The 21,195-nt window shown below is 35.6% G+C and overlaps 1 protein-coding gene and 1 long non-coding RNA gene across 4 annotated transcripts; both read right to left on the reverse strand.

Moving 5' to 3' along the window:
* Positions 1–5,255: 5,255 nt before the first annotated feature.
* Positions 5,256–8,042, reverse strand: LOC113693591 (uncharacterized). Its single transcript, XR_003449096.2, has 2 exons — positions 7,507–8,042; positions 5,256–5,509 (listed from the first exon to the last, which is right to left on the reverse strand). It is a non-coding gene; the product is annotated as an uncharacterized lncRNA (long non-coding RNA).
* A 7,641-nt stretch (positions 8,043–15,683) lies between these two features.
* LOC113694044 (polyadenylate-binding protein 8-like) lies at positions 15,684–18,976 on the reverse strand. 3 transcript variants are annotated; one of them, XM_027212897.2, is made up of 5 exons: positions 18,476–18,976; positions 17,265–17,377; positions 16,786–17,130; positions 16,346–16,381; positions 15,684–16,053 (listed from the first exon to the last, which is right to left on the reverse strand). In XM_027212897.2, the coding sequence occupies exons 1-5, from the start codon at positions 18,657–18,659 to the stop codon at positions 15,898–15,900; spliced, it is 834 nt and encodes a 277-aa protein (XP_027068698.1). In that variant the 5' UTR covers positions 18,660–18,976; the 3' UTR covers positions 15,684–15,897. The 3 variants fall into 3 exon arrangements, with proteins under 3 accessions (XP_027068698.1, XP_027068697.1, XP_027068699.1); XM_027212896.2 differs by having other exon boundaries at positions 17,259–17,377; positions 18,476–18,975; XM_027212898.2 differs by lacking the exon at positions 16,346–16,381 and having other exon boundaries at positions 17,259–17,377; positions 18,476–18,973.
* Between the last annotated feature and the right edge of the window lie 2,219 nt (positions 18,977–21,195).

Here is a 21,195-nt window from a genome sequence, read left to right on the forward strand (position 1 = left end):
TAAGTAAGTATATATTTATTCAATAGAACATTTTGAACCTTCTGAATTGTAAGTAAATAAGTGAATCTGTTAAATTGAGTATACTTACTATACCTCTTATATGCACGTAACACGCTGCTAGTATTATACTGTTAACTGTTAAGTATATTTATTTTCTTTATATTCGACGCACGCGAACACGCATGCCTCATGTCTACACGCTCTCTTACACACAAATACACAACTTAAACAGCACCTCTAAATTATTTCATTCTCTTGTCTCGCACACATTTTTCTATTTATCCAAATACATAATTAATGACATTTTTAAAAAATATATATATATATATACACAATATTTTGTGTTATATTTCAATTTAGTATTATCATTCAGTTGATTATCACACAAATATAATTTAAACAATTCAATAAATTAATAATTCAGCACTTAATTTTTAGAATTTAAGATTCAGACTTGAGTTTTGTCACACAGATCCTGATTTATTTATATTTATTATTGATGTCACACGGAGTCCAAACTTTTCATTCAACCATAAAAGTCGGGGGACGATAATGGACATAAATTAGTAGTGGTTTGAAACATGTGTTTTGTTTTTGGCGTAAATTCCCGCCGTCTGTCTAGTAATTTTGAGCCTTGACTATTCCGGAATCGAGCATGGTCACTCTCCTTAAGATCTTCGTGCGCCGTACGTGTTCAATAGCTGTTCAAATTTCCCAATAATTAGTTGCCCCCACTCATCCGTTCATGACAGTTCTACAGTGAGGACCAGGGCTGCATGTAATTTTAGAATCATGGTCCCTTCCAACTCCAAACCAATGGAACTTTTAGCAATAGCTATAAAACAATGGTTCTTTCTTTTCTTATTATTTCTCTGTTTTATTGAGGGTGGGGGGCCTGCCGGAAGAGAAGGTAGGATTGGCTGAGAATTACAATAGTGCCAGCTGGCAGAAGAGACGCAGTGGCAGGCAGCCTATGAACCTTTGGCAAGTTTCTCAAAGGCCGTTTTAGTGAGGACATGAGAACTGTTGCGGTCCAGAGCAGGAGTCATCAATCATCTGATCACACCAACAACCATAAATAACACGCACACATACACTATCTAAGAGAAACTCACAATCCAATCCAAAAGGCATGCTGACTTTCACGCTACACTGAGAACCTTAAGTAGTACACACACCACTCACAATCGGTGTGGGATAGAGGGAAAGGGGGAGGGGAAACACCAAAACTAATCACATTTTATCTTTTAAGGTAGCCAGCATCCTTAAATGCGTTTTCTTGATTTTGTTTGGATTGAAATGATTTCAGATAAAATAATTTATTATATAAATTTTAATTATCTTTTTATTTCACATACATCACATCATAACAAATATTACAGTAATTATTTCAAATAAACTCCCGTCCATATTTCCAATCCCCTTTAGATGGACTGGACTTCGAGGTCTCAGCTGACATGCAGCAGGTGCACCGGGGATTTGAAGCTTTCTACAATTTACAATGGGTATCAAAACAGAAGTAGACATTGTCTGACAACGAGTGTAAACATTTTATTAAGTCGGCAGTATTTGGTCCATGAATTCTTATCGAGCCTATCTAGTCCATGAGTTGCAACCACCCAGCAGTGCAATTCATCTGCACAATTGCAAGAAACCTCAATCCTTGGGGAGTGAGCGTGAACTGCGAACGCCTTCCCTTTGTCTCATTTTTAGTTGGATTGCAGTTTTAGTATCGTGACCGATAAAACATGCACAACACGCGACCTAGTGCATGTTTTTCCGGTTCACATTTTTCGCGCAGTGGTGTACGAGGGGGAAAAGAGAGAGAGAGAGAGAGAGAAAGGGTTTATAATGCGCTGGTGATTGGGACGGTTTGGCGTCGATGTAACACAAATTTTCACATTATATATAAGTATTACGGACAATTTACTGCTCAAATGGTGGCTAAGAAAAAAAAAGGGAGGAAAGAAAAGACGGCGACTTGGCGTGGAACTCGTCTTCCTTGCATGTTCAAACATCCACGCGTCTGCGCAATTTCTCAATCTTGTGATAAGTATCTTTGAACGAAGTTGCCATGTGTTAAAATGAAGTCGGGAGTTGGAAACGATCATGGCACACTTTTCGTGTACTTTCTTTTTTGGAGAGCCAAATGGTGGGGAAGATTAATCCCACCCAATTGGCCGACTGTTTTTTGGCATATTTTAGTATATCGCTTAAAGTTGAGATGTTGCGGGCTGATTGGCTGCTTATTGCCGCCATAAATTGACCCCTCCACTGGGTGTAGCGTACTTACAAGTAAACGACTAGTCAGTCATACAAAGGATTGATTAACAAAGGGCGGTGGAGAATCGATTCCGCGGCGCTTTGGATTGGATACACTCAAAGACCGTTTGAGGATCAACTTCCGAACAAATCGCAGCAAAAGAGAACGGGAGAGCACTGAGCCGAATTGTAGCCTTTTTTTATTCCTCCTCTTTTTCTTTTCTTTTTTTTTCGGTAATGGTCGTAAAAGGTATGATTCGCGAATTCTGCAATCGCATGGACGTACGTAGTGGGTGCATCTATTAAATATCATTTGACTTGGGCATTCACGTCAACAAATGGAACCGGCCATTAATTTCCGTGAATATTAAGTACTTCCATTGCTTTTCTGGTACAGTTTCTGCTAATCATCATATTTGGACAATTTTACTTGAAGAATGAAGTAGCGTACCACATGACATGAACGAGTTCAATGGGGGAAAAAAAAAAAAGAAGAAGAGAAAGGGTACTTCCATTTTCTATTTTCTTTTCTGCTTTGTAGAAACAAACAAGCACGTTGACATGCTCGAGACAAACCATGTACCGTGCATCCTCCCCATTTAAGTTTTAGCCCTCAAAAAAAATTTGAAGATAAGTAACTAAACTGATTCATCCCAACAAGTAACTCGTTGATCTCATTGATGGTAGAATTTGTTTGTTCTAATTTGCTACTTAGCTTTCAATTTTGAGATAACGAGTTGGCAAACCATTAGCAACGTGTTTGGATAGACATTAATGAATGTTTGTGTTTGGATTGTAAGTTATTTGTCCAAATATATTTGCGTACATCACCATTACAATTTTCAATACACCTTTCTATCTTTCTAATTACCTTTTTATCTCACATACATCACATCACAAAAAGTGCTACAGTAAAAATATCTCATATAACTTACAATCCAAACACATTTATTATTTACACAAAAAAATTATGTACTTGCATTACAAATGTATTTTTAATGCTCCATTTTTTTTTATTTCGTATACTCCATTGCATCACAAAAGGTGATAAACAAAACACCCATCCAAACAAACCAGCAAGCAAAGCAAATTTCAATGCCGAAATCCATGTGACAAACTGTATCTTGAAATGGTATTGGACCTACTGAAAGCTGCCGAATCGGCCAGCCCATCATTTGGTACTACTACCCCCCAATAGACATGAACTGATAAACATCATTCATTGTTTTGTCAGCATGGATAAGCACACTCAATGGGAGTTGTTTCACACACTTGCCAGGCCAGCCCCGAGTCCCACTTTGCTCCCGCCCCCCCAATGGTCCTCCACGTCCTAGTCGAACTCATGCGTGCAAGGACAAGCAAGTCTGTTTCCACTCCCGAACAAAGAAGTGGTACTCCAGTGCAGCGTGAGATTTATTTTTAACATTTCTTCCCGGTACGGAAACTGAAGGAAACAATAATGTCGAGTCCCGCCCATATTTTCCATCCATTAGTGCAATCTATATGTTGGCACTTCGCAGCAGCAAGAGAAGGGCTTCAACTTTCAGCTTCGCTTGGAAGGAGATATTAATTTGGGCAAAGATTTGCATAGATTCGCTCCACCGGCAACAAAGTGGCCACGTCGCTCACTTTCTAATTTTGCGGCCAAAAAACCTAACGAGTTCTAAATTTTTCTGGCCGCTTCGTTTTTGAGAGAGAGAAGGCCAAGGACTTTGAGGGATTTGGGGCAAGGCGGTCATCAAGCGAATCGTCCCGAGCAGTTCACGGTCAAAATTTGATCAAAAAAATTGTACAATCCAGATCTTCTACAGTTCAGATCTCATCTTATACCTTATTTTTAACCATATGCGTGGAACTCATAAAATTTCGTTCTAAAATTACACGTTATTGAAAGTAAGTTACACCATATACAAACATAATTACTCTGTGTGCAAAATGCACGTAACCTTCAAGAACGATTGGAGGTTGCACCTGCAACCATTTCTGCCCTGATCCGACTTTGAGAAACAACAAAGCTACAAAAAGGAGATATACTCGAGGACGACCACTTGGATTGAAGCCAAAATAACTCCTTCGCCACCATCAAGTCTAGATTTAATGTCCCTCACTTTTTAGTTTTTATCTCTTTTTCTTTCACGGCGCCTTTCACATTCGACACCAATTTCATCATTGGCTCTGCACATTAATTGGCAAAGAATAGTAGAAATTCGACTGGAAAAAGTTATCAGCAAGCTTTGAAGAAACACGATGACTTTTGCTCTTCCAACGCAAGTTCTTGCCAGTACAAGAAACCCGTGTTACCACATTACTACTCTCGAACGCACATGGCTACAAAGGACTGGACGGGGATGTTGCTGTTGGGTACCGTCGGTAGGTGCCATCAGGAAGCAATTGGGATCGAGCAGCATTTGTTGCTCGAGTTTCTTAATTAAACTGCATATCTCCAGAGATCTAAACTCCATTTTGTCGTCCCAGATTTCAATTTTGGATGTTAGGGATTCACCACCACACCACTGTTTCTGCTTTCCCCTTCAATTATGGTCAGAAGAATTGGTGGTGATAAAGTGGGGAGGAGGAGGAATTAAGGGAAGGGTAGCGGAAGTGGGAGTGACAAGGAAGATGGCATCAAGTCAAAGAGCAAATATCTAGGTTGCATTTGGATTGTAATTTTTTGAAATTTTTATAGAAAATGTACTAATTTAATATATATGAAATAAAAAAATGATTGAAAAATGTTCTTAGAGATTTTTTTGGTAGGAAATCCCTTTCCTTCTGAATGCTATACCCAAATTTCACTATTATAGTTAGACTAAACACTTGCGTGCTCAAGCATGCCATACCCAAATTTCACGCCAGACTAGGAGATATAGAAATTCTGCAACAGAGCAGAGCCCTTTTACGTGGGGGCGTCTACCCAACATTTTATCATTTTAAGCACAGCGAGTAATTTAAAGGCACATTATCATATAGAACGGTAAAAAACTCCAATAAACTAGACAACAAACGACATGAAATAGCTGCTTAGGCAAAAGATGGGCAGGGAGAGGTAGGCAGCGTATAAGTGAATTAAATCACATACATATACATCACTAACAGAGAAAATAGCTTATCCTGGCAACTCAATACAGTTTTTGGGCTAGTATGACCAGTTATTTAATTAAATTTGTCCACTACATCATGCCTCATCTCTGAAGACGTTATTTCCTTCAGTACCAGGAAGCAGCTGACAGAAAGGCCAACATACTAACTGCATTATAAAATCAGGGTTAACATTACATGAACAGAAATAAACACAAGGATATACATCAGGAGCTCAACAGAAGAATAATATGATTAAGCAGCAAATGAATGTTTCATTATAACCTTCAGCCTGGGTGAGGTATTTTGCCTGCTGATAGGGTCAAAAAATTTAAGCTCTCATATCTAAATGAAACTGATATGTCAAAACCCAACCCTGATCAGTCTTGCTCAATGCTCCATTTCAAGTACAAAATCTGAACTTGAAATCACAACATATTCCAGAAGAGAGTTGAAAATTATTGCATTTAAGCTTAGTCTGACTATAATATGTGGGCCACAAGTTACTGTTATGAGTTGTGGTATTTAAGGGGGGGGGGGGGGGGAAGCACAGGAGCCAAATAAAATTTTACATAACCACTCTACGGAAATTACTTTGAAATGGAACAGAGAGGAATGCAAATCACTTAGCTGGAGGGAGTAATATGTTAAAAACAACTTGAAATAAAAATACAAAATGATGTATCAAATGCAAAAAGATTACCCCAACATTAATTTCAAGAAGAATGGGAAGAAATGAAGAAACAAAATCGACTTTTATTCTTAACAAATCACTAAAGAGACAAACAACTAGTGATCAAGAATAAAGAACACAAATAGCTTAAAAATGAACGCCTCCAAGCGTCAGCACTTAAACATGAAACTCAGTATGCTTTAAAGGAATTGATTGGAACCAAAACATTAAATACACAACAAAATATAGTATCAAAAATCTTTTTGGGCCTACAGTGGAAATGCTTCTCTTCTCATATACTTTTTCTAATCTTGGGACAAAGGGGGCAACTTTGCACCTAATCCCCAAAAAAAAAAATTACTAATAATAATAAAATGAGGATAAATCTCAATCAAAACATTTTACATCAAGCTCACATTCTCATAATCATCTTATTCATAGTTAATAGTGAATTATACAACATAACAGATTTAACAAGGAAATAAGTTGAAAAGGCAAAAATAATACCTTATGCAACCCATCAACGAAGATATTAGCTCCTTTTCCGTACAAGCATATACATTGGAAGGTAGGAACCAAGGACAAATCACATCACAAACCACACTAAACTTTTCAGCTCAACATAGATGAAAGCTAATACTTTATATTAATACCCTAAAAATTAAAAGAGAGAGCATACAGTTTCATGTCTTTTTTGACATCTAATAGCGTTATACCCACCAACTCCAGCTACCATAAGGTTATTCATAACCTTTGTACGTGGCAAAGAAAAAAATTCAAATAGCAAAAAACCTAAGCAATAAATAAGTCTAGATAAGTGAATAGTTGAAACCAGTAGAGCCCTTGCCATCAACAGTGGAATCAGGGGAACTGAGTGCTGCAAGCAAATTGAGACCTGAACAAAACCTTAAAGACGTAAATTCTTAAGTCTTAAACTGAGTTGGATGAAGAAACGCATGAATCCCCTTTCCCCCTTCAATCTTATAATCTGATGCTCTTAAGGCATCTTATAGCCACAATTTGTTTTGACTTGAACCTTCAGAGCCAACTCTAACCTTCTGTAAATTCATTAGCGAAAACCTTCAGCAAGAAGATACGGGTTCGTACCTAAAATCAGATTTTAACTTGAGGCACTGCATGGTTTCTTCAACTAGAATTAAAATTGTATTCTAAAGGAAACCAATCCAATGCTACAGCATTCACGAATATAGTCAAACCTTAACTTCTTCCTGTCGATGGCTTGCTAGTTGCTACTCTAAAAACAGCAGTGCAACCTATACTTTCCAACCTTAGACATGCTTACAGAAAATCTTTTCCGTAAATAAGCACATAGTATTATACAAATAAAGTAGCTGATCACAGACTAAAGAAACTAAAATCAAACCAGAATCAATTATTCAAGCAGACATGAATTCTTGCAAGCCAGAATGTACACATATGAGTACAATCAAGACACTAAATTTTCAAAATCGATGCATTTTTCTTTTCAATACCTTGTTAAGAAGAAGAACGCTTGCCTTCACATTCAGGACTTTCATCGAAATTCTTAGATGGAAAACTTTTGGTGATGTAGCCAACCTCGAAGGTCAAATCCTGACCGTTGGATCTGATTCCACTAATCCCCCACCACCTAAAAAAAGCCCTAACACCAATTCCATCAAGCCCAGCAATACGATTCTCTACAATTTTACCAGTGATTTTTTTAGAGTAGGTAGCCAAGTAGTTGTCCGGAGGCAGCGTGATGCGACACGTGTCGTCTAGCTTCAGCACGAAGTCTCCCGAAGTACGGTTGAGATCGTAAGTTTGGAGGTTGGCAGGGAGTAAGCCTACGGGGAAGCCATACTCGAGTAGCTCCGCGTGTGCTGCGGTTAAAGTGGGGTTTGGAGAGGAAACGGCGACGTTGCGGAGGATGCAGGCGGTGATGGTGAAGATCAAGAGAGGTTTCGCGGCCATGGCTATGGGTGGTGTGTGCCAATTCTCACTCCTGTAAAAAGTTGTTTGCTACCTCTGGACTGTCAACAGGATGATGAGGAATTAATGAATGAATATTCTAGCCTGACGGTTAGGTTCTGTTTGGTTTGGGTTAGGAAGAAAAACGATTTTTTTCTTTCTTTTACCAGGGAAGAAAAAAAGGTCAAATTTGCTATTACCAATCTTTAAAATTGAAAATTGGTCGGGATCAATAGCTAAGAACTGAAACTTGTGATTATGAAAATCGATTAAAAATCCCTGATTTGATCCGTGCAAATATAGAACTTTTATTTTTCTTTTCCTTTATCTAATGGTCATTGATATATTATTCAATAGTATTTAGCAATTAGAATAAGATACAAAACCCGAGTAAAAAAAAAGTGGATATGATTACAATTCACTGATGACGTGCATATTAATATGTAATATCAATGTGCATATACATAAATTATAATCCTAGTTATGTATAACATGTGTTCAACAAGGAGAAATGTTTGATCGCACTCATATGTTAATTTGATTCAGCAATTAGTCACCGAGTAAAAAGCCTATGAAGATCCAAATGTCCATAGTTAGTATTTGGCAATAAATCGGAAAATCTGATGGATGTTAAAGGGTAACAATTAATATCAAATAAAAATCCAATATTGTAGAAATATGTATGAAATCTGATAGCTAATTCAATAAGGTTCGATTGAAATATCTATAATTCATTTGGGATCACAAGCTAAGTTTATTACTCCATATGTTCTCAAACTGCTAATGATCTTCAATTGTAAGATGCTATAGGCATATTATTTTGCATGCAATGTTTTTCTTTATCTATTACTCATCTCGTTGCCCACTTCTTTTTGGTCAATTTATAAAAAAAAAAAAACAAAAAGAAATGATAATTATTATTTAGACATAAATATATGTGTTTGCAAATTCTATATTAATGCCATATTAAGTATTGCACTAAGTTTTTTTTTATTTTTCAATGAGCTTATTTGTTTTTTTATAGGTGAGTTTATTTGTCATAAAAAGCGTAATGTTCTTACGAAATTATCAAAGCCAGATATAGGCGAGGAGATATAGTCCATTTTCATTTTTCAAGCCATCTCATAATGTAAAAATTAATGTGTAAAAATAAGTTCATGGGATCAAAAGAAGTCCCTTTATAGAAGTAACAAAGCACAAACAATCATTTGCCAACGTAGTTGATCTAAAGGGCCTTTTTTTCATATCTTTCTACTCCGACAAACGCTGCCTTAGAGAACTCGTCGGTAATTTTGGATGCTGTGCTGCCTCAAGAAGTGCGTCGGCCATGCATTTTTTTCCTGTGATTACGATGTCGTCTAAGGCATCTGTGGCCATGGAGTTGTACTGACATGAAAGTGATGGATTTGACTGCAACGTGGTCGTGCTGAAATATCTACAACCCTTACGAATACACTGGTGTGAATACTCGTGCTACGCACGGTGCTGATATTATTGAAAAAAATAAAATGGTGAACAACTAAAGGAGAAAAAATTGAACCAACAAAATTTAAATGTAATATCTGTTTAACAATAGTTTAAAATATAATAGAATGTGTATATCATTCAAGAATTGTCTTTTTTCGAAAGATGGATCCTGAAAAAAAAATTAAAATTTATATTAAAAAAGGGAATGATATATTTCTACAAATGAATGCAATTGAATGTTGTTAAAATGAAATACTTACAAATACTAAGCATTCGATTTGATAATCTTTCTTGAAGGTGCGAACACTCTTCACACCAATCCACTTTTAGTACGAAAGTCAAAATTGATAATTTAATTAACTATGTTGAATTTTGTGGAGTGTGTACTACAAATGACAATGCACGATCTTTGACGATATAAAAAACTGTATATTTACCATGATCACGCAAAAGTATTGGTGATGCGGATGGCTATCGAACTTGAAGAGAGGCAATATTTTCATTTCTTGATCTAGAAAAAATATATATATTAAATAAAAAATAAATAGTTTTTGTATTTATTTTATGTGTAGTAAGTGATACATTGTATGAGAATTGTTAACAAAAAAATACAATAGTTAATATAGAAGTAGCATCAATAGAATTTAATACAATTGTGTTGTAATCAACTAAAAATTACGCACCAATAGAATTGTTATTAACACTCATAGTTAATGAAGTAATCCCTATATAAATATATTTTGGTATATGTAGACCCCCCAAATCCCGCAAAACCAATCTCCACTTATTGAAAACAAACCAATAAATGCACTAAAATGCCTCCCATCTATACCTCAAATTGCACTTTAACCTATGAATTTTGTGCGAAATTATCCCTCTAATTGCTTTTGTCCTTTTCGATTTTTTCACATGTCGTTAACTGCTTCATTCCCTCTGCTATCACTTGTATATTTAAAATCAATTTTTAATATTAAATAAAAATGAATGTATTAGTTTATAATATGTTCATAATATAGATAAATTATTAAATTTGGAAAAAGGCGTATGTTCTTATAGGCTTATTTTCTTTTTCTTTTTTTTTTTGGGAAAATGAGTTTGTTCTTGTAGATTTTTTTTTATTTTTTGGATACAGAATTGTTTTTCAAAGATTTTGGTTCGTAGTCCCTACTATGTTTAAACCATCTTTTAATATCCAATTCAATATTGTCTTTTAATTTAGCAGCCTCTATAATTTTTAATTTATTCTTTTGGTTTAAGTTCAGTTAGAATTCAGAAATTTTCAAATACCAAGAGAAATCATATATTTTTTTTAAATCACTGTCTTGAGTCAGGTAGAGCGCCGAAATATGAGTCAGGATTATTTCCTTGTGCAGTTTCCTAATATCTGGTATGATATATAATTATGTCCCTCGGATTTTTTTTTCATATAGATATCGTTAGGTCTTTGGTATCACTACTGAACATTATCCAAACTTAGAAGGATGCGTTTTTTCTAATCCAGTGGATGCAAAAATACAAAAATATAAAAAATGAAGGTAATATTTCAATTCAAACTCTAAAAAGTAGGATACCATCCTTCAAGAAGTTTCATGCCTTCTTTAGCATCTCAAAAATATGCAACATAGAACAGTTATTTGAATGCTAATAAACTCTCTTTCTACCAATTTTGAAAGGCCAACCATTAAAAGTGAAGTGAAAATTATTGCAGTCAATGCAGAGAGAAAATGATAAAGAAAAGAAAGGCTAGAATGCAATTTTGCCAAAAGAATTTCTGACGAAATTAAAAATTAATCCAATTTTAATAATGGGCGTATAGTGCCTTAGTTATTAGTAGTATCTGAATTGTTTTTCTCTAATTATAAACCATTTTTAATTATTTTTTATTATCAAAAAAATATATTTTTTATCTCATGCACGATCATTTTTGGAATAAAATTATGAAAATAACTATCGTAACACCTTTTTTATGTGATAAATGTGCAATAAAAATTAATTAAAAAAATTTCAGTAATACAAACAAATAAATTTTATAATATACAATTTATGTTAGAAATAGTAAAACCCTCAATCATGAATCTATACCATTCGCAATTATATAAGCAAGCAATACCTTATGTTAGAAATGCGATTGTGATTTTGTGTTTATATTTTATCCCACTATTGACTATCTTTGCTTTACAGTGTAACAATAAGCAAACAACCATTCATAGGATTTTGTAAAAAATTTTCAGAAATAATGGATGATCAGAAAATCAATGCAATATCATTCATGACAAAAAGCAAAGCAAAAGCAAAACATACTTAAAAGGCAGAGGGGACTGACCTGAAAAATTAAGTTGGCAAGAATATACTTCCAATTCTCCGCAAGAAGGTTGAGTTCTGCTAAAGTCTCTGCACATAATATCTTCCATTACTGCTCATAAAAGAAACAAAATCAATACATTTACAAAATGAATAGAGAACCAAAAACAAATAAGAAAATGAGAGAGAGTGGGGGTGAGATAGTGGGATAGTGGGAATAGAGAATTTGTATGAGTGGTTATAGGATGAGTTAAGATAGTGGGATAGTGGGAGTGAGATAGTGGGAATATTGATAGGTGATAAGATGGGTTATAACCCACTACATTTTATGTATTAAAATAAATACAAAAATCTAGAAAAAAGAATGAGAAGTTTAGAAGTCATTGAGAGGGTTTCTGCTAAAAATCCCTTCCTGAATACATATAGATATAGATATGAAAGGTGGAGTAACGTACAGCGAGACTTCATGATTTACTTACAGCGAGTGATGAACGGTTGAGATAGCTTGATATACAGTGATTAGAAACGACGGCTCTATTTGAATTGATCTTTTTTTTAAATAAATTTTTTAAATACAATATTATAGTGATATACAATAACTCAAAAAACATCTCAGTCACATAATATATCAAAATTTTTATAATAAAAATTTTTTATATACATTACTACAATAAATTTTTTCCAAAAATATATCAAAAAATAATTAATCCAAACAAAGTATTTAAGCGAAAAATTTTGAAGGCGTGCTATTACACGCAAAAGACGTCCGCACCTTTTTGAACATTAATTTGATGATAACGGTTCTGCATAATTACGCCTATATAAGGAATACTGGAACAGAGGATTGTGGGAAGGCGGATTGAGAGCTTAATTAATATGGCCCAATATAAAGTCTCGGCCAAGGTTGAAGATGTTTATTTTTTATGACAACCACTCTTCCAGGGCCATATCAGGACTTCAAACCTCTGTTTTTAAATTTGGATCGGATTGGCCTGTCTAACTGGTCGAATAGAAAATTAGCCAACTATATGATCCAAGTTAACCTTAAAAATTGGAAAAATAAGAATTCGATCAAATCAAGTCAAAAATCGGATTTGACCGGATTGGAAACCGAAAAAAATGAAGAACTGGGTCTCTTTTCTTGAAAGGTCAAAATATTTTTAATATTATGTTTTGACCCCTAAATTATTAAAAATTATTAATATACCTCAAATATTTCATACTTTATAAAAGTTGTCTTAAAGTTTGGTATTATTTTTCAATTAGGTCCATAATTTTAATTCTAAACTTGTTAATACTCAGTAAATAATATAAATTGCTACTTGATTGTTCTAATTTTTTTGTATTTTCTTATTAAATATATTTGAAACATCAAATATATATGAATATACCTTTATTAATATTAACATGTTCTTAGGTATTTTACATATAATATTTTAATTTTTAAATAATTTTTATTTATAACGTCATTTGATTCAACCCCGATCGAATCCGATCAAACCCATTGATCCCTGATCACTGAGTTCGATCAAGTCGATACCCGGTTCGAGTCTGAAAACATAGCTTCAAATGGAGCAAATAGATAGGAGAACAGGGAAACCATGAGAAAAGCAACAAATCCTAATGGTTAAACAAACTTCCGAGTTCAATCTTGTAGAAGGGCATGAAGAATTGGGTGAAACCATCAATAAAGCACGCCTTCACCTCTTATCCTGGAGTCTAGCAAGAAGACTTGGTGTTTCGTGAATTTGCACCTGTAGTTGTTGACTTGACTAAACTTGGAGGAAGAAAAATACGGGCATACTGAAGCAGTTGGAAAGGTCTCTTATTATATTTATAGCTGCTCATGGAAGTAGCAGCTTGGTGCATCAATCAATTTCCCGGATACCCAGATTGTAATATCGTACATGGAGAAAGTCTATTGATTAATTTATGTCATGATGTCTCATGGATGTCTATTGGATATAATTAGGCATAATATTTGACATGTACAATATTTATAGATATAAATGTATATTTATTCATTTCAATATTACATGGCACGGGGTCCATATAGTCGTCTTCTCCGCCTGTTCCCCATGGCTCATAGCACTTAGTCTTTGGGAGGAATGACAGGTTTCCTTGTGCAGAGGCCCCATCCTGGACCTAGACACGTGGCAGTCCAGGATGGTCGAGCCGGGCCTCGGCCCCTGACAACCGCCCTGGGCCGCGCTGATGCTAGGGCTTCAGGAGGACCTGGGGGGCCATCCCGCAGAGGTCGGGGGGAATCCCCCTAGGTGCGGGATGTGGACTATTCCGGGCAGGTCCCGAAACGTACGGAGGTCGAATTTCCTCACAGGTATAAATGATAGCACACATCAACTGTACAAGGTACGCTTACTATTGGAAAATTACTTCCGGTTGTCTCTACTTCCCGTGAACCCTATTCACCGGAAATCTAAGTCAACCGTCGGAGTGCCCTCGGGGACAACCCTCGGACCCCCCTTGCCGGCTCATTTTTGTTTGTTTTGCAGGTTTGGAACCAGCTCTTCCGTCAGCACACCGAGCTCCTCAATTCAGCTCGGTCCGGGGAAGCTCGGCGCTTCTTCACCTTGCATTTGGCTAGCAGGCGGGAGTGGTCCATAACTCGGCGGTTTTCACTATATATACGGTCTCTAACACTTGGAAAGGCGCAACGTCTCCGATCACCACCATCATCTTGGTTTTCAGGTCTACTTCGTAAGATGTCACTCCTGTTCCAACCATAAAGAGTAAGAAAGAGCATAATCATGTTTTGAAAAACAATCTGCTCCTTGTTTATTCCTCATTTGAAAGACTAAAGAAGTGTTATTACTTGATCGATTTTATTTAAAATGTTGTGAATCTTTTATCTTGAGGTGGCTGTACTCTCTGAGAGATTGCTAAGGATCTATATCAATTGCAGTTCCTGTGCCGTCGATAACCTGTAATAGACGGCTCAAATCAAACTGCAAGATTATGCATGGTAAGGTTTTAGCTTCTTACATCGCTCTTTCAAATGTGAGGTATCAATATAATTTCAAATTTTTATTTTATTTTAGAATGAATTAATCTTTTATACACTGAAATATATATATATATATATATATATATATGTATATGCTCTCACCATTTTAAATGTACGAGAACTAACTCACAGACCAGCCGCTCCAAACTTATCTATCGAAGTCCGAACTTATTTATCGTTCCAATCATCCATACCAACAATTTTTCAGCTAAACCACAAGCAACCCTTTTTCTTCCATTATGTCTCTTTCTTCCCTTATGTTTTAGGAGTCAACATCTGTCTAAAGATTGTGGAAAAAAAATTCGTTTTGTAAAAAATCAAAAAAAAATCCGATCTTATCTCTAAGCTTTGGTTCTGCTCTGCTCTGCTCAATCATGAAAATATCTTGTTGACCAACTTAGAAAATGTTTCTAGGCTGCCATCCAAGGAGAGCTCTTTCATTATGTAGCAGGAATCAATTAAATTTTACTTGCAAAAGTCCGAGACTGGGTTTTGTTTTACAGATGTAGGATATTTATGTTCGTTGTTCGAAACTTGGGCTTGTCTTTTGGTTGCGATGACTAAGAGAGCGTCACTTTCAAGATTGCACTCGCAAAACATGCATTTCAACGTATCAAGCCCGAGAAACTTTTCCATATGCCAAAAATAGAAAGTGACGGCAAGGATTCTAGATCTTCTACAAGCACCGGCCAGTTGTATGGTGAGTAAAGACATCAAGACAATAGATGTAGATACAAATATAATAACTTGCAAAAACACAACAAATTTTGACACACATTGAAAATTGTCCCCAAATCATCCACCCAAATTAAAATTAAACCCCCATCATTGTGTGCACCGCACCATACAACCAAACCTGCAACTCTACGAGCCCCCAATCCATGGGAACACAGTTCCACTGCTTTGTGCCAGAAAACGCGGCTTAGCTTCACTAAAAGTTATAAAGTACTTGTATATTATTTTAACAAGCATCTAATATAACAGGATCCATCCATAAAACCAACAGGCGATATTAAAATCCTAGAACATAACAGAACAATGCATGTCCTACTATAAACAACTGAGAAAGCTCCAATTACAGTGCTTCAAAGTGCAATAATCCACACTATTCCCTCGCTCAGGAAGCCATTAGGAAGCCATGCTATCTATCAGTCAAGGGTAATGATGCCAACCGATCAGCAACATTGCTTGAAAGCTCTTCAATCAAAACATTCCCCATGAGCGGCAATGCACCTGTCCCACAATCAGGAAACGCACCAGCAGCATCCACTTTCGCAATCTGCTGCAGCAATTTTCCCTGCACCATATGAATTTGATTCCCTTGCTCAAACACAAGATTTTGAATGTTTTTAAAAAATTATCTATAATTTTGCCCACTAATTCCTGCTTCACCCTCCTTGTCATTCTCAAGCTAGAGGAACACATGGCACTTATTTTGAACCCTCCAACTCAACTCTTCTTCTAATTTCTTTAAAGTGGTTTCTTCCATGTTCCATCTAATGACCAAGAATATGCAGAAGATGCTACTCAACATTTGGCAAGAATTGAGTAAAAGGACATGCATGTATCTTGTCATACAGAAGCTCTACCTTTTTCACCTTCTCTCTCTTACTACATGAGGCTGCCTGATGATGAAAGGATAGTTTAGTAACAGCAACAACTTCGACTTTTACAGACCAAGAAATAATTAGCAAAATTCACTGTCAACGGAGTATTCTCCTCCATTCTTTTAGACTTTTCTGTTAGTGTGATTCTATCCGATGATTTTGCATTGCAATGAATTGCAAAAAAAAAAAATCATCAACTCAACAAAGTATATGTTGAACCTTTAACTTCTACAAGAATATTTCCAAGAGAAATTTGGATTTGTGTTCCAAACAATTTAAGGTAAAAAAAGAAATTACAATAAAGAGAGACATTCACCAAACTTTCAGAATATAGCACTTACTATTGCAAGGAAAAGAAAATAAATTCATACACGATCACATAGATGCGTGATTTTCAGTCAACAAAGAGACAGGATACAGACCTTGCTTGCACCCGTGTTTATCTGTTGAGCAAGCACATTCCGAACAGCACAAACCGTGTCAGCTGCATCTTGTGAATAACCATCACAGGGTTTTGCACTGTCCAGCTCAAAAATTTTCTTCTCAGGGTCTAGATAATAAGGGTCCACACGCAGCCTCACTCCAAGCACTTCATAGCCATTCATCTCCTCAATAGCTGCTCGACAAGGTCCATCGGTGTCAAATTGAACAAAGCCATAGTCAGTTGATTGACCATCAGGACGTCTTGGGATATTGATATACCAAATCTTTCCGTATTTGAAAAATAGGTATTCCAAAAGTTCAATGTCAGCCCGGTCTGGCAAGTTCTGCAAAGAGGTGAGGATTAAGAAAAAAAAAAAGAAGGGCAAAGGAATTCCAAGAAATAGTTAGAAAAACTCACAAAGGCTACAAAGTTTTGAAAAAGTAAAAGAAATGAAAAAGGAAAGTACAGTACCCTTACAAACAACGTGTCAGGAACAAGCCCAGACATTTTAGTACATGGATGACAATCCATCATTTGGATAGGCCTTCCGTGGAGGGTAGCAGAGGCCAGCTTGTTCATTGCCAAATCAGCTGTTATCATTATGGTAAAAAAGTAGGGAAAAAATAATTACACATAGTACTTTGAAGGATTGGAATAAAACTAAATACTATGACAAAAACATGCTTTGCTATTGCAAGCAATCTCTTATGCTTTTGAAGAGAATTGCAAAATGAAACATAATATAAAAGCAAAGCACAGATCTGAACTGCAAATAGGAAAACAATATTCAAGGAAAAAAGCCATGGTCAACAAGCTGCATATGGAATAAATATCTTTTTAGAGCTGTTCTTTCATACCTTAAATCAATCCTTATGTTAAAATGGAAGAAAACAAGGAAAGTGGGAATGCACAAGCTCCGAAGGGGATTAAGAAGGCGAGGATTGAACTCTCGTTCCAATGGACCAGGCGATATTCAATAAAACAGAAGCCACATTGAACCCACCCCGCACACAATAATCGGTTCCCACACGTCAAAATAATGTTGTAACAGTTATCATAGATGATATATTTTGGTTAAATGAAAAATGCTCCTTATACGTTAACCATTGATCACCTTGATCAAGGATCTCTCTGACAAGGGGAAAAAACTTAAATTGCCATGTGATCCCATTCTAAGGAGGCACCACTGAAAGAAGAAACTTAAATATTTCATCACTCTTAGATACTGAGTCAAAAGACAGACACTTGCATGACAACAAATTCCTGGCACGTACTAAATCAAGGAAGGTCCCAACTACAGCTCGCCTATATGCAAGAATAATCGGGACTCATTTCCAATTTCTGACTTCAAAAAGAGAAACAGGTATTCGCTCTTCAACAAAAGTCCTAGTACGATAATTCATTCCTCAAAAATCCTAATCTATTTCCACAAACGACAGACATGGATCAACAGTTGGCAATCACTCGTTCATGACACAATTGGTCTGCTTTAAAAACGCCAAAGATGGGGGAAAAGGGTTAAACAGAAGTTTATCTAAATAGATTTGCAACAAGAGACATGAACAATCAGAAATTCCTCAAAGGCCAACCTTATAATGAATTTTGCAACTACAGATATGAATCACACGAAGCAGCTATAAAGCAAAGGAAAAAAATTTCATCAACAGCAGGATGTCAACAAAACTGACCATGTTCTTTCTTCGCAAAGGAAACCAGGGCATAGCGGCCAATTATGGAGTCACAGAAAATCTCAGTCCTAATCGCGACACACACGCGGAAGAGGCGATGAACATCCGCTCCCGTCACGGTATCGGCCAAAGTCCAAACATAAAGCGCCGGCAGCCCAGAACCAGACGATCGAAGACCAGTCATCTTCTGCTGCAGTCGATCTCCTCCCCGATATCTACTCGGTTGGTTTGTGTACTCGTTTTGAACCAATCCCTAATTCTCTCGTTTCTATTCTTCTACAGGATTCCTATTCTATGTTAGTACGCTGTTTTGGGGTTCGACTTATAGAGTTATAGGAAAATCGCATACCGACGGAGAGGGACGGGAATTGGGCTTCAAAAAGCATATAAAATCTAGGTCAATGCTTTAATAGCTAGTTTGGGAGTTTAGGTTAGAAAAGAAAAGAAAAGAAACCTTAAGTTATGAAAGAAAAGAAAGGATGGGAAAAGAAAAGGTGAGATGTTGATGTTGTTTGGGAGTTTAGATAAGAAATGGAATGATTTGGGATATATATGTCAATAAAAATTTGTTCAATACCCATTTGAGGATAAAATGGACATTTTTAAAAATTTTGTTAGGCTTTCTCAAGTTTCCTTTGCTTTCCGGCCACATTTGGGCGGAAAAGTATAACAATTATGGCAGCAACATACCATCCATCCAAATCCTTTGATTTCCTTTCTTTTCCATCTCTTAAAAAGTCCCAAATGGCAGAAGGAAAGTTTTTGTTCTCCTTTCCTTTCTTTTCTTATCAAATCCGATCATCCAAACTAGCTATTAGTAACTATAGTTTTGGTAACGAAATAGTTTTTACTAATATAACAGGTTGTTACATTTTTTACGATTATTTGATTTTTTGTTGGACCTATTCACCTAAAAATATGAAAGTAAAATTTTCTTATCTAAAATAGTATGTTAAACTTAATAGATTAGTAACTTTTATACCTCAAAAAATAAATTGAAATAAATATTAAAGTTAATTTTTAAATAAATAAATTAGTACTTTATATCCCAAACTTACTTTTTAAATAGTAAGGCCCCATTTGAAACCTGAATTTTTTGAAAATTTATCTAAAACTTTACTATAGTGCACCGTAGAAGTTTTTGTAAAAATTTTTTAAAATAAAAAACTTTTTTTCCTTTTCTTTTTTTTTTTTTCTTTTCTATCCTCTCTTCTTCTTCTTTTCTTCCTTCCCCCTCCCCCGTCACCTGTGTTCCGACATTGAAGAACCAACAAATGGTCCAAATTTGCTTTAAGTTTTCCTTTTTTTCTTTCTTTTTCTTTCCTCTCTTCTTCTTCTTTTTCTTCCTTCCCCCTTCCCCGTCACCTCTGCCTCTAGCTTTGAAGAACCAGCCGCCATGATGAAGCCAATTTTTTTTCTTTTTCTTTCTCTCTTCTCCCTCTGCCTCTCCCCCTCTACTCCCTTTCACCCTCCCCCTCTCCTTCCCGAAGCCAAAGAACCGGCAGCCATGGTTTTAGAAAAGAAGAAAGTTTCCAGTAAAATTTCTCGCTTCCCCCTTCCCCTCTCCCTCTCCCTCTCCATAATTTATGTCTTCCACTAAATTCTCAGGGTGAAGCGGGAACAAGTTGAGCTGCGGGTGACCGCCGGCGGGCGTGTCGCTAGATTGATCTTAGGCTTTCTCATCACATGAAAACTGAGGACGGAGACTAAGATACTTGGGCTTTCTAGTCTTCCTCCGGGTTTTTCTACGAGATTTCCTGGTTATTTTTTGATTATGGAAGCTGATGAAGCGGTCTTAGTTCTAGCAGTAGCAGTAGTAGTACGAGTTCTGTCTCCGGTTCCACCACCAAAAGAGGGGTTGTAGATCGGTCAAAGGGGGAGGGGGAGAAAGGAAAAAAAAAATGTCGGAAGCAGCGCCAGAGATGGTGACAGGCGATGAAAGTGTGGTGGATCGGGGTGGGGGAGAAAGAAGAAGAAAAGAGAAAGTTTTTTGTGTATTAGATATTTTAAAGTGTGTAGGTTAAAAAGTATGATAAGTTTTTTTGGATTCATGTAACTAAAGTTGTTAAAAAACTAATAGCTAAAAAATTTGGCCAAAAACTTGGGTTCCAAACAGGCAATAAGTTTAGTTCAAATAACAATAAGTTTTTATATATAAACAGTAATTTTTACTAATAATATGGTAAATTTGATTAAGAATTTTTGGAATACATGTACAATTTTATATTAAAACCTTATCTCAAACTAGTATTAGGAAATTTATTTAAAATAATGATAAGATGTTTTATTAATGATTAAAATTTAGTACCTTAGTTATTAAGTATTCATAATATATCTATATAATAAATGATTATAGGTATAATTTAAATTTTTTTTGTATCTATATATTTTAAAAGTAGTTTTACTTTTCAGATAACCTTATAAAATATGTAATAAAATTTTGTCTTATTATAAGATTTTAATCATTTTCAATTTTTGAAAAGTTTGAAAGTTTGGATAACAATAACAACAAATCTTCCTAGTTACATGTAGAATATCACTTGTTTCTATATCACAATTTTTATAATTTAACACCTATGAATATAATAAGATAATAAAGTTTTAATAAATTTACATCTAAGACATAAGAATTAATAAGAGTTAAAACCCAAACAAAATGAGAAATAGTATAACAATAAAAATGACAAAATTGGCATAACGGTTAATATAAGAAAATCAGT

Source organism: Coffea arabica, chromosome 6c (assembly GCF_036785885.1).
Source record: "Coffea arabica cultivar ET-39 chromosome 6c, Coffea Arabica ET-39 HiFi, whole genome shotgun sequence".
NCBI classification, from domain to species: Eukaryota; Viridiplantae; Streptophyta; class Magnoliopsida; order Gentianales; family Rubiaceae; genus Coffea; species Coffea arabica.